This window comes from Panthera pardus, unplaced genomic scaffold (genome assembly GCF_024362965.1).
Source record: "Panthera pardus isolate Hobbes unplaced genomic scaffold, ASM2436296v1 HiC_scaffold_17, whole genome shotgun sequence".
NCBI classification, from domain to species: domain Eukaryota; kingdom Metazoa; phylum Chordata; class Mammalia; order Carnivora; family Felidae; genus Panthera; species Panthera pardus.
In genome coordinates, this window is record NW_026526732.1 from 8,085,491 (window position 1) to 8,099,094 (window position 13,604).

General features: G+C 56.1%; 1 protein-coding gene across 1 annotated transcript in view; it reads right to left on the reverse strand.

Annotated features, from left to right (window-relative positions):
* Positions 1-13,604, reverse strand: part of IGF2R (insulin like growth factor 2 receptor) — a 103,540-nt gene that overhangs the window by 15,471 nt on the left and 74,465 nt on the right. Inside the window, exons 30-38 of the mRNA XM_019412710.2 lie at positions 12,265-12,401; positions 11,266-11,456; positions 9,638-9,764; positions 7,491-7,610; positions 6,921-7,177; positions 6,364-6,582; positions 4,214-4,363; positions 1,700-1,861; positions 274-481 (exon numbers count right to left, since the gene is read on the reverse strand). Coding sequence (XP_019268255.2) covers positions 274-481; positions 1,700-1,861; positions 4,214-4,363; positions 6,364-6,582; positions 6,921-7,177; positions 7,491-7,610; positions 9,638-9,764; positions 11,266-11,456; positions 12,265-12,401 — 1,571 coding nt within the window. The remainder of the gene's footprint in view (positions 1-273; positions 482-1,699; positions 1,862-4,213; positions 4,364-6,363; positions 6,583-6,920; positions 7,178-7,490; positions 7,611-9,637; positions 9,765-11,265; positions 11,457-12,264; positions 12,402-13,604) is intronic.

A 13,604-nucleotide genomic window follows, 5' to 3' on the forward strand; every position in this document is an offset into this window, starting at 1 on the left:
CACGATCACCTGGCGATGCTCAAAAGGATCTCTGACGGGAGCAGTCACCCTAAACCAACACGAGGACCACAACATGACAAGCGGCTCGCAGGCCAGAGTGTGTTCAGAGCCCAAGCGCTCACACCCGGGGCTGCCCGGGTGGAACACTGCGTGGTCCGGGCCAGGGGTCAGCATTCACAGCATCTGGAGTTTCGTGCCTCAGTTTCCTCCTGCTGCCAGGTCTAACACCACATCTCCCAGGACCGTCAAATGCATCCCGCTACGAAGATTTACCTGGAGGACAATTATCTCCATTGGCATAACTTAAAATGACAGCTTCGTCCTGGTGCCTATAATCCAGTCTCATCGACGCCAGCCGTCCAAAAGATGCCCCCTTGGTCCCAGAAAGCAGACAGACACCTCCGTCCTTACAGCCTCCTTGCTCCGGGCCCGCCGCCGCGGTGCACACCCCCACGCTGTAGGTGCGTGAGTCCCGAGTCACCTGGACAGACAACACCACGTGTGGCTGTCAGTGGCTCTCAAGACAGAGAGGAGCCATCGCTACGGGGAGGTGCACTCGTGCAAGAAAGGCAGGGGCTGCCTGTGGGCTCTGCATGGGTGCCTCAGTGCTAACCTTCCTTCTCTCCAATCCTGACCTCCCCGCGCAGGGCAATGCCTTACCCGCTGTCTGGACGTTTCCCTCCAGCCACTGGAAGGACCCACATCTCCCTCCACTCCCAGGCCCAGCCTTCCTCCTCCTCCCGCACACGGCTGGCTGTGCGCCGCAGCCGGGCCTCTGGCAGGGAGCCATCCACAAGACCGCGGGCTGCTCATCCCCTTCCCGAAGCCCCAGCTCCCTGCCCGCAACGCGGGAATGGTGAGGACTGAGTTGATGGTCAGTAAGTGGACACGGCGTAATTAAATATGTATCTTGCCTTCCCCGCCTGGCCCCCACCTGCACACCTGTCACACCTGTGCAAGGTCTCCATCACAGGAGCCAGGGCCCTGGGCTCACTGCTCACCAGCGACCATCCATCGCCTGGAAGGTGCTGGGATTTGGTCGGCATGGTCGTCAGTGTATGACTCAGTAACATCTAGATCACAGGCCTAGAGATGTACGGTCCTCCAAACACCAGTGATCCAAGATGCCCATGGCTTCGTCAACATCAGGCCCACGACACACAGGCCGAGAGTAAGATAAGCCACCCCCTCCCCCACCCACGCAAATGCATCTAAATCAGGGGGACATCCTAGCTCCCTCTGTCCATTACCTCTGCAATCAGTGAAACAGCTGCCTCTTTATCTTGAAGCCAGGTTGCAGGGAGACACGAGGGAAATTCCACGTGGCCTCTGCCAGGTACGCTACACCTGGCCCCGGCCCTGGCCCTTATGGGGCACGTGGTCACACGCCCATCCCCAAGCAGCCTCCTGATCTCCGCTGTGTCCTTTCATCTTGACAAAGCCGTAAGGAATGAAACTCCGAACCATGGAGCACAACTCAAGCGTTAGCCGTGACTGGTTCGCTGCACGATCTGGAATCCCTGACAGGCTAATCCTGTGCATCCACGAGCGGGGCTGAGCCCACTACCCACCCCCGCCCCCCAGCACACTGTGCCTCGGTGGTCACAGGTGTCCTGTTACTTAAAACACAAGTGGCTGTCAGAAAGAACCCCGGCCGCCGTGTCCCCAGGGCCGCCGGGCTCTGGCTGAGCCGCATCACCTTGAAGGGGATCTTGGAAAGGCTGGACAGGTTGAAGCTGTAATGCAGCTGCTCGTCGGTCAGGGAGCAGCCGTCCACCCGCACTTCGTCGGGACAGACCAGTGGGGTCTCCCACCCAAACACAAAGTCACAGTCACTGGTCCTCAGCAGCATGGGAACTCCCTGTTCAAAAGGAAAGCCACGAGAGTTAAGTACAGCATCCCCCACACGGCTCTGTGTCCCAGCCAGCGCCAGAGAGAGACTCCTGCTTCCGGGGGCTGCAGGTGCCACCCCTGCCCCCCCCCCCCCCACCCAGCCACAGACGCGGCTGTGAGGCCACTGGGTGCTCTCGGTGACCCACAGAGGCTTCGCTCCAGGGGGGAGGGACAGTCGCCACCACCAGCTGCAAGGGACCACGACTCTGCCCTCACAGCACCACCGGGCAGCCGTGCCCACACACCCAGGCCCCCTCGCGACCTCCAGTCGCCCCGCACTTGGAGACAGTCTCCGTGTCCCCACTAGCAGTTCTTCCAATGTCAGAGGAGGGTGTGAAACAGACCCTGCCTGCTCAGAGGAGGCCGGGAGGCGCTCCAGTTCGCTCGCGAGCAGGGTCTCTGCTCCGTGTGTAGCAACTGACAGTTTTCATCATGAGGGCCACACACAACTCGGCCCGACTTTCCACAGGCCAAGTGTCCTGAACTCATGTGTCTATGCCCTCCCTCGCTCAGCAACAGCCACAAAAACACAGATGGGGCAGCTGGTCAGGAATCTCGGTTTTAGTTGCTGCCGAGCATCTGTTTTTCTATGAACATAAATGGAAAAAATATTCCCGTTTAAGATAAAAACCACGGGGGAAGAAAATCTCTTAAAGATCTTCCCAAACTCGAATGCACATTTCGTGTGAGATGCCTTGTTTCTAAAACCCAGTAAGCACTGCTCACTTTCAACCCGCTGCTGCTCTGAGAATCGGAGAGACCCCCGTGCGTGCACTGGACCACGTGCATTCAGCTTCAGCACTAAGCCGTCACACCTTCTCTACGTGGCTGGCGTGTGAGATAACCAGGGCTCCTCAGGAGAGGTGGATCTTCAAAAGACCAATCCCCTCTGAAGAATGAAATACCAAAACCGGAAGCCTTTCTACAGATTAAGCCACACTGCCTTCACGGCGGAGGGTGCCTGTTGAGACACGCCCACACGCCCTCGTAAACGCACACAGTATGAAGAGATAAGAAGACTCTGTTGATCAGAGCTCCGCCCTGCCTTGAGAACTCAGGGTTACCGTGACAGTCTCGGGACAATGTGAACAGTGACGTGTCCCAGGTGCTTTGCGGCACCACATGGAGACGGCCCAGGCGGCAAGGTTTGCTTCTTCCCTCTCAGTTACCACACTGTCCCTCCTCATCAGGCATCAGGCTCCGGCCACGTCACTTCCTACCGCTGTCAAAATACCTATGTGGCAGCCAGAGCTCTCTTTCCCTTACAAACCTGCGACAGGCTGAGAAATCAGAAAGGTATCCTACTGAATTTACAAGACGCGTTCCAGAACCATAATCCATTACCTGAGCTCCTCGGGGCAGATGAGCTTTATAATTCATCGGCTTCAAGATGTTAAAAAGCAATTTGAGACCTTTGTTTCTATTACCTACCCCCCACACATACACACAGAGTACTAGAATCAAGCACATGAATATTTCTGCAGCAAAATGTATGAATGTTCTCCTTATGCGGACAAATACCACAAGTAGCCTCCCCCCTTCATGCGAGAGGATTGGGAGTTTTCTGAGCTCTACAGACTTCAGAAGCACAGATAAGGGGCTGTGAGGCCGGGCTGCCTACAGCAAAGAGCTCTCCACCTGAGCAGAAGGCGGGGGTCCCAGCGGCCACTGCAGGGCTGCGGGAGCCAGGCGGCTCTGAGTCACTATGATGGAGCCATGATCCATCCATTTATCTCCTATTCGCAGGTAGAAGTCAAGGGTAAATGTATGCAAAAACCCTGTGCAACAAAATGGTACTCGGGGTGGAAGCCAGTCTCATTTTTAAATGCATGTAAAACAGAAATCAATAACCTCCTTAGAAGTAACACCTACAACTGTTACAGCTGTTGTGATTCCGGAGATCTTATGTTTGCTAACTTCTAAATTTGGGGGTCGCATCCTGAACGATTACAGCCACTAAAAGTCTGTCTGACTTCCCAATGAGAACAAAATCACTAATGTTACAGTTTTTAAGAAGGAAAAAGAAGCTGACGCTTTTACACGCTGGTGGGCCAAGTTGAATGCCACACCTCGGCTCACATGCACTTCATGTTTTTACATCACAGTGAGCTCGCTGGGCAGTCTGCCCCGTTCATTCAGGATGGGCTTACTCACTGTTAAATTAACGGCTTTAAATTATTCAAGGCACCACTGACTAACCTATGACAGCACCCGTTTTCAGTAGGGACATCCTTAGCTCTGCAGCACGCTTTCGGGACTCACAGCTTTGGTTCACTGGCCCAAGCTTCAGCCCCCAAATTGTGAACAGGTGCACACTTACCATGCTCACGCCTCTCTTACAGTGAAATGCGATCAGGGAGGTGTAGTTGAAATGCTTGTCTGCTAGGCAGGGAGTACTACTTTCAAAATTCAAGTAAACTTCATTAGCTATGGGGTTGAGTATCGGAGGTCCTGTGACTCGACCAATATCCTAAGCAAAGAAAAAAAAGCAAACAACATTTCAGGAAATTGCTCCCTGTGTTAGCAGAATAAGAGCTAATACAGAACTGCAAATATACACGCTCATCTGTTTTGAAACCGAGTAGCATCTAAAGAAACTCGGTTAACGGCAACTCACTTGACAAGTCTTGATAATAAGCTGCTTGGCAGAAACTTCAGTTGGCCAGCGGTTATCAGTTTCCATCCTATAGTTTATAACATGATTCTATCTGTTCTTTTTTTTTTTTTAATGTTTTATTTTTGAGAGATAAAGAGAAAGACAGTGCCAGCAGGGGAGGGACAGAGAGAGAGGGAGACACAGACTTCGAAGCAGGCTCCAGGTTCCGAGGTGTCCGCACACAGCCCGATGTGGGGCTCGAACCCACGAATCACGACATGACCTGAGCTGAAGTCAGACACCCAAGCAACAGAGCCACCCAGGTGCCCCACGACGATTCTACTTCTAATCACGGTCAATTTTCAAAGACTCCAGGCAACAAGAATTTCTCTCTCCAGTCAAATCAAGAATGCTGCACCGTCTTCTATCACCTGATGGTATAAGGCAGGAACCCACATCTCTGCCCCCAGCTGGCTCATCTCATGCCCACCACTTCACTGGGATTGCCCGTTTCCTCGGCAGTGCCCCTCAGTACGTCCTCGGGGAGGGCACAGGAGTGTGCCCCATGACACGATACTGCTTAGCACAGCATCTGACACACACCGGCTGCTCAATAAATAGTTCTGAGCAAATAAACACATGAATGAAGGAAAGCTGAACAGCCAGGAACGGTGTGCACGTGCGTGATGAGTGTGTGAGCGAGCCGCGATGCTCTCGTTCACCACCATGGAGCACATTCAGGCCACAACTCCTGCTCCACGTAGAGAACTTACTACAATTTTTAATATCTGAAAAAGGGTAGCCAAGCAGGAAAACACAGCAAATCCGACCTCTCAGAAAGTGATTCACACAAGGGTACCGATCTGTACCGATCTAAGATTTGGTTCACCCAGGCCCAACGTTTCTCACAGAGCTACGGACTTTGTGTTAAATTCGTATCATGGCCAATTTCCCCCACCCGCTCCCGACATTTCTTCCCAAATGCTGCAGATACTATCCATTTTTAAAAGGACATTTATGTATCTTACAACAGGACTATGTAAAGCATACAGATAAAAGTATAGAAATTGACCCTTTTGAGATGCATCTCAAATAAAAAAAAAATGTAGCAATAAGGGCTCCTGGGTGGCTCAGTCAGTTGAGTGTTCGACTCTTGATTTTGGCTCAGGTCATAATCTCAGAGTTTGCGAGTTTGAGCCCCGTGTCGGGCTCTGTGCTGACAGCACGGAGCCTGCTTGGGATTCTCTGTCTCCCTCTCTCTCTGCCCATCTCCCACTTGTTCTCTCTCAAAAATAAACAAGCACCAAAAAAGGCAGCAAGGATTTGATAAAACCTGAAGATAATTCATGCAAATAATTTTTTAAAAGCCAAAGCAATACTAAAAAGGGCTAGTTCGAGACCAAAACTTTCAAGGCAGGGTGGTATCCATCCAGCAATTAGCAAATCTGCTCTTGCCCTGAATAATTCATCTTCCAAAAAAAGCACTCACAGGTCATAAGCACGTGCTTCACACAAGACTTGCACTTCAAAGAAAGAAGCCACGCCTTCTCCGTGTTCTTTCTTGCCACTTTACATAAAAGTTTCTGGACCAGGGTCAACCCGGAGACTCCCAACACGATATGAGCAGCCCGTGTATCCCCGCGTTCACGCTGTCTTCCACAGCTCAGAGACTCTCTGGCCGCGGTCAGCAGCCGCCAGCTCAGTGCCCAAATCCTGACATCACTCTTCCCCTGCTGGTCCCAGAACGCACACAGCCCCAGCTCATCTCTCCATTCTTTCTGCGTAACCCTCCACTGAACGCAAGAAACACGACGCGGCAGTTACGGTTAAAACTCTCGCAAAGCTTGTCTCCACCTTGAGTTTCCCATACTCACTATGGGGGCACCGTCAACGGGAACCTTGCACACAGCTGCCCCGGCAGGACAAGCCACCCCGTGCATGGGGTTCAGAGGCTGGCAGATGTTGATGTAGAAATCGGGGCCGGTGTCAGAGGTGTCGTCCTCGCTCTCGTCATACGCCTCGTAGCCCCCCGTACGGTGGATGAGTGGGGACAGGTCAATAATGGAGCTTCCGTTCCTCACAGAACATTCCGTCTGTCACACAGGGAAGACCTCGCTGGAGCCTACAGTGACATTCTCCTAATCTCCACTCAGTTACCCACGGGAATTTAAAAACTGAACAGAAAAAGCACGAAATATGGATGGATGTCCCCGAATTCTCGGTTATAGAACACTGGGCACCTTCAACCGTTCACTGTCGCGACGACCACGGCTGGATAAAAGATGCTGGGTACCCATGGGGGGGGGGGGGGCCGGGGGTCGGTGAGCTGCAGTGGCACTCGTGACAGAACCGGGGTCCCCCGGGCTGCAGGCAGCCCCAGGCGTCAGGCAGGCACTTCTCAGAGGCCACACGTGCCCAGCCCCAGACTCACCACCTGCTCGCAGGCCAGAGGCGTGTGCCAGGAAAAGAAGAGCGTGCACGTCTGCTTGTCGAGAGAGATAAGCATGGGCCGGTTGGTGGGCCCGGCCTCAGGCCTGCACACGAAGCTGATGACGCTCTTGTAGGTGAGGCCAGATTTGGACGGACAGGGCGACCCGTCCTCGTACACCAGCTGTAAGACCTGGTCCGCGTACGTCAGCCTCTTGTTCGCCTTGCCCACGCTGATCCTGGTCTGCCCAAAGCAGGCCCCTGCACCGGACGCAGAGGGGGAAGAAAAACACACCATTAGGGATTCACATGACTGGCCTTCCGAGGACCGCTTTCTGCAAATGCAGATGCTTAAATCGGAGCTAACGCTCAGAATTCTGAGCGTCCAATGTGGTTTCGACAGGTGTCACGTCTCTTCACGTGGCCACGCGTTTCCCCCACGTGAGCGGACTGTTACGGCAGAGAAGGTGATCGACCTTCGGATCTACTCCTCTCTTCCGGCACAGGAGTGCAGAGGTCGGGACAACCTCCGGGCAGGGACAGCCGGGCCACAGCGGGAGGCCGCGGCACTTACCCACGCCAGGAGAGCAGTTCTCGTTCTCCCCGCACACGCTGATGTACACGAGCCCCTTCTCGCTGTATGCGGCCGTGTACCCGGATTTGCCACTTAAAGAGCTCAGGTCAAACAGATGTCCTACGAGGGAGAGAGGGGACGGACGCAGTGACGCCAGGTCGCGTGGACTCAGGAGGCCCGCTGCCAGCATCCTCACACACACATCACGGTGGCCATCGGGGCTTCTGACGTCTCTCCAGGAGTCCCCTCCGCCCCCCTCCTCAATCACAGACGTGGCCCTGAAAGTGCCCCTGGCCAGCTAGGCTAGATCATGAGGCTGCAGTCCCCAAGTTTATGGGATGGCTCCTCTTGACCCGGAAGACAGCGGCTCCACAGCCTCCCCCTCCTCCCCCCGGGCTGGGCCACAGCAGCCAGTAGGGTTGTGGTGGGACGCGGGGGGACCTGATGGCACCCCTCCCGCTGCCAATGAACCCACACCTCTCTGGGGCCCAGGCACGGACATTCAGTCGAGGCCTCCTAGCTGTCCCCACGTTACCACTGGAAGGTTAACAAGGAGACTGACTCTGACAAATCCGCAAGCCTACAGCTGGTGTGACTGGCACCCTGGGAAACAGGAGTCACGGACCGCAGCACGGCTCTCAGGGAGAGGGGCTGATCTCCTCACCGAAGGAGAGCTCTGAGGAGACCCAAGGGGGGGAGACCCAGACGCCAACGGGTACGCACACGACAGAATGCAGCTGCCCAAGGCTGTCTGGCTCCCTGGCTTCAGGTTGGGTCCCTCACTACGGGGCACTGGTGACTGGCAGTGTCCCTCATTGTGGGGGTGGGTGACTGTCAGCATCCCTCCCTGTGGGGGCAGGTGACTGACGGGCAGTGTCCCTCCCTGTGGGGGCAGGTGACTGACGGGTGGTGTCCCTCCCGATGGGGGTAGGTGACAAGCGGCATCCCTCCCTGTGGGGGGGTTGGTGACTGGTGGCGTCCCTCCCTGTGGGGGTAGGTGACCGACTGGCGGCGTCCCTCCCTGTGGGGGGGTAGGTGACTGGCGGCGTCCCTCCGTGTGGGGGTAGGTGACCGATGGGTGGTGTCCCTCCCTGTGGGGGTAGGTGACTGACAGGCGGTGTCCCTCCCTGTGGGGGTAGGTGACCGACTGGCGGCGTCCCTCCCTGTGGGGGCAGGTGACTGACGGGTGTCGTCCCTCCCTGTGGGGGTAGGTGACCGAATGGTGGCGTCCCTCCCTGTGGGGGTAGGTGGCCGACGGGCGGCGTCCCTCCCTGTGGGGGTAGGTGACTGACGGGTGGTGTCCCTCCCGATGGGGGTAGGTGACAAGCGGCATCCCTCCCTGTGGGGGGGTTGGTGACTGGCGGCGTCCCTCCCTGTGGGGGTAGGTGACCGACTGGCGGCGTCCCTCCCTGTGGGGGTAGGTGACTGACGGGTGGTGTCCCTCCCGATGGGGGTAGGTGACAAGCGGCATCCCTCCCTGTGGGGGGGTTGGTGACTGGCGGCGTCCCTCCCTGTGGGGGTAGGTGACCGACTGGCGGCGTCCCTCCCTGTGGGGGTAGGTGACTGACGGGTGGTGTCCCTCCCGATGGGGGTAGGTGACAAGCGGCATCCCTCCCTGTGGGGGGGTTGGTGACTGGCGGTGTCCCTCCCTGTGGGGGTAGGTGACCGACTGGCGGCGTCCCTCCCTGTGGGGGCAGGTGACTGACGGGTGTCGTCCCTCCCTGTGGGGGTAGGTGACCGAATGGTGGCGTCCCTCCCTGTGGGGGGGTTGGTGACTGGCGGCGTCCCTCCCTGTGGAGGTAGGTGACCGACGGGCAGCGTCCCTCCCTGTGGGGGTAGGTGACTGACTGGTGGCGTCCATCCCTGTGGGGGTAGGTGACCGAATGGTGGCGTCCCTCCCTGTGGGGGTAGGTGGCCGAATGGTGGCGTCCCTCCCTGTGGGGGTAGGTGGCCGACGGGCGGCGTCCCTCCCTGTGGGGGTAGGTGACTGACGGGTGGTGTCCCTCCCGATGGGGGTAGGTGACAAGTGGCATCCCTCCCTGGGGGGGGGGTTGGTGACTGGCGGCGTCCCTCCCTGTGGAGGTAGGTGACCGACGGGCGGCGTCCCTCCCTGTGGGGGCAGGTGGCTGACGGGCGGCATCCCTCACCTGTGGCAGGGTTGGTGACCTGGCAGTTGTCGTGCACATTGCTCCTCACAGGACAGGCGGCGGCTGTGGGCCAGGAGAAGGTGTACTCACAGTCCTCCACCGCGCTGATGAACATGGGCCTGGAGTTCTGCGAGCAAAGGACAGAGTGCTGCCAACAGGGCAGGTTTTCTACAGGACGTCAACCTACGCCAAGCAGCAGCTTCTCCGCAGCACCACGCAGGACGCGCGGCAGCGTCTGCGTGGGGTGAGGGCACATTTCGGGAAGCCAAGGGTGGAGACCCGTTCCTGGTGTTTCGCCGGGGGCTTAACACGTGCAGAGCAGGGGAGACGGACCCAGGAATGGAAATCCGCTAGGGCGCCCACGGACACTTCCCCACAGCTCGGGCTGGAAAGGAGGGCGGAGGCCTCGGCGGGCGAGGGGGCCCGCAGGGCTCCGGTGCGTCAGGAAAGAGTAAATAGCTGATAACATCGTGAAAAGCAAAGGACCTCAAAATCTGCTACTGGAGGCGAAAAAGCCAAAGAACGAGCCACTTATTCTACCCACCCGCCGCGCATCCCAACGCTTCTGCCGCCTGGCCACAGCCCACGTGCAGCACGGGGCACGGCCTGGGCAACCGCGTGCACAGCCCCTCGCGGGCCACCCCCGCGTCCCCACCCCGCGTCCATCAGCTCTCTTCTCTGCCCCGAGCCTCTGCCCGGTTACGGAGCTGAGAATATCTATCGGGGCCCGGGGGTCCAACCCCGGTGGCTCACGTGTCTAGTTTCCTGAGGAGGAAGCCTCGGCTGCTGCTCCCTTAAGAGGGCCGACCTCTGGCTCCTGGGACTCCCTGGGCGGCTCCTATCGCTGCCGGCCAAACAGCTGGAGAGAGCGGGCGCCCCGTCCTAACACGGAGTGTGCTGGTCCCGCCTGTCCTTATTCCTAAACTGGCTACAACCCTAGTCTCACACAGCAGCACACAGGGCTTCATCTTAATCTCACGTGTGGAGACGTTCCCGTGGCGAGAAACAGTCCCGAGAAACCGTTCATTCAGCCCACACCTGCTTACCTATACACAGCAGCCCATCGGAGACGGGCACGGTCGGCAGAAACGAGGCCGGCCCCCCTCTGCCGTGCCCCTACCGCACCCCGGCAACGATGCGTGGCACCCTCTTACCTCCTCCAGCTCGCTTCGGTTTGGCAAGATGGGAATAGCTCACGTTATTAATGGGTAAACAGCTTAGGATGGTTAAGTAATCAAGCAAGTTGCACAGGCAGGAAGCGGGCGAGCTGCCCTGAACAGAGTTTTGTCCAACCTTCTGCTTCTCCCGAGCCACGTCCGTGAAGACAGAGGGCGGGCTCTCAAATACTAGTTTTCTCCACAGCTTTTGGGGGACCTTCGGGGAAACCACACTTTAAACAGAACCAACTAACTCTGAAACTAGAAATGCCAGGTCAGGCATGCCAGAAGCCAGAGAAGAGAGGTGCCCCACGAGCTGCAGGGCTGGGGCAGGGCTGCCGGCACCCACTGTCGTGCGGGGGCAGCCTGGGCCCCTCTGCTCACATCCCAAGGGCAACAAGACAGTCTCACTGGCCCTTGGATTCACGCTGCCCGCAGAGCACCAGGGACTGAGAAAGCCGTGTCACTTACGACTTGGCTCTCACTGCAGGTGAATCGGATGGTGGTCGACTTTTTCCGAATCTGGTCTGGACACAAGTCCCCATCAACGTACTTCAGGATGGTGCTGCCGTCTTTCCACTGCGGCCCGTCCCTCACCCGGCCGAGGTTCACGGGCTTGGAGCTGCCCAGGAGACACACGGCCGCTTCCGGAGGGCATGGCTCTGTGAGACAAGACACAGGTAAGAGTTACCTCCCGTGATTCTCCCGTCTAGAATTTATCAGGCAGGTAACGTCAGACACGCCACGTATTTGATGCTAACGGTGACTCCAGAATAGCTCTTTCTCTTTCACGTAAGTGACACGACAGTGATATCACAGGACTTCTCAGTTAAATGCTGTTTTACCATAGATGGAATGGGGGAGGCATGGGGTGCAAGGAGATTCCAAGGTTCAACAGACTAAATTATTTCTGAACCCCAAATATGATGCAGCTGAACTACCTACATGAAGCCAACAGAACATTTTTGACAGCCGGCACTCATATACCATCTTTAAGAGTTACCAAGAACTCTGCCAATTTCCCGGTCCCCAAAATGTCTGTGCCATCCGCCCAGGTAAAGAACTAGTCCCGCTTCCTGGACTGGGAGCCACACAAAGTGAGAAGGGGACCCATGGCCTTAGATGTAAGGACCACCCACCCACATTCCTCTCAAGAAACACAGAAAGCACACACCGATCTCTGTTTCACACCCTGTGTCTCCTACCCTGCTAGGAAATACCCGCCACCATGACCATCTCCACCTACCTCTAACCCTTCACGATCAGTGTTCCCAGCAGAGTCTCCAATGCTGATTTATCCTGGACCACCCCAGGGATCAGTCATTAGCCCTTAAATAATTCCTCCTGCCGCCCCATGGCCAAAGCACTCGCGTGATGTCAAGGGGGATGCACTTTCAAAGAATCCTGCTCCCACTTGATCTTCCCCCAAACTGACCACAGGCCAACAGCCCACCAAGAGTCCTCTCTCACCCGAGCCAGCCTGGGGAGACAGAGACTTGCAAACGTTGATGAGGTAGTGCTCAGTGGCCCCTGTCCTCGTGACGGCTTCCCAGTTGTCACTGTACCTTGCCAGCGACGAGAGGTCGAAGCTGTTGCCAGCCCTGTCTCTGGAGGGAAGAGAGCGCTGCCATTAGGCTCACGTGTATTCAGGGTGCGCACTGAGCACTCGGTCTGGAAAGGACCAAGGATTCAAGGTGCAGTCTGTGGCTGACGTCCCAGGACTCCGATCTCACCCCGGGACAGAACTTCACACTGGACCTCTCCCACCACCTCGTTCAGCAAAAGTCTGTATTCACCCAGAAAAGAGCAGAGATCAAGCCTGAGAAGTGCTCCCCACGCTCAAGCCAGTGAGAGGACAAGAGCAAAGAGCAGGCCACTCAGAGCTCCCTCGGGGCCAGCTACCTGCTGTTGGACCCCAAGGAGACCAACGGCCACTGAAATAAAAATGAACTGGTGTCGACACTTCTCGGGCTGAACGTTTACTTACTACACAAATCCCAAATAGAACTGTTACTGAGGGCCAGCCCCACACCGGTGCAGTGTTAATGGTGAGCAAGACACACGCTCTGTCCCTGGGACACACCAGGTCTGGGTGAAGACAGAGACGCGGTCACAGATGGCACTTGATGAGGACTCAGGAGATAAGAGAATGGAAGCATTCATTCATTCGTTCAAAAGACAGGTGCTAAAACTGAGGGTACTGTGCTGAGCAAAATGGATGAAAACCACCTGTCTTATGACACAGAAATTACCAGTAGAAGGAAAACACGATAAATAGAATTAAAAAAAAATTTTCTTTAAGTACACAGTATATCAGATGGCAATTAAAGCCAAAGAGAAAAATGAGGCAGGGAAGGGCGATGTGAGGTTTGGGGCCGGTGGCAGAGAAAGGCTGAGGTTTTAGATGGCACGGTCAGAGAAAACCTTATTGACAAGGTGACCTCCTTTTACACATGTTTGCGCTCCTATAAATTCATTACAATATGCACGTATAAACTTCCATTTTAACCGGTGATTCCGTTTTCCTTTGATTTCATTAATTCTCTTAAAAATTGTGCATTGGGGCAGCTGGGTGGCTCAGCTGGTTGAGCGTCTGGCTCTTGGTCTCAGCTCAGGCCACGATCTCACGGTGCATGGGACCAAGCCCCGCGTTGGGCTCTGCACTAACAACACAGAGCCTGCCTGGGATTCTCTCTCTCCCCCCCTCTCTCTGCCCCTCCCACGCTCATGCACTGTCGCTCTTTCGAAATAAAAAAATAATAAAAGTAAAAACTGAGCATAAATATATTTGGTGGGAAAGGTCTCATGCA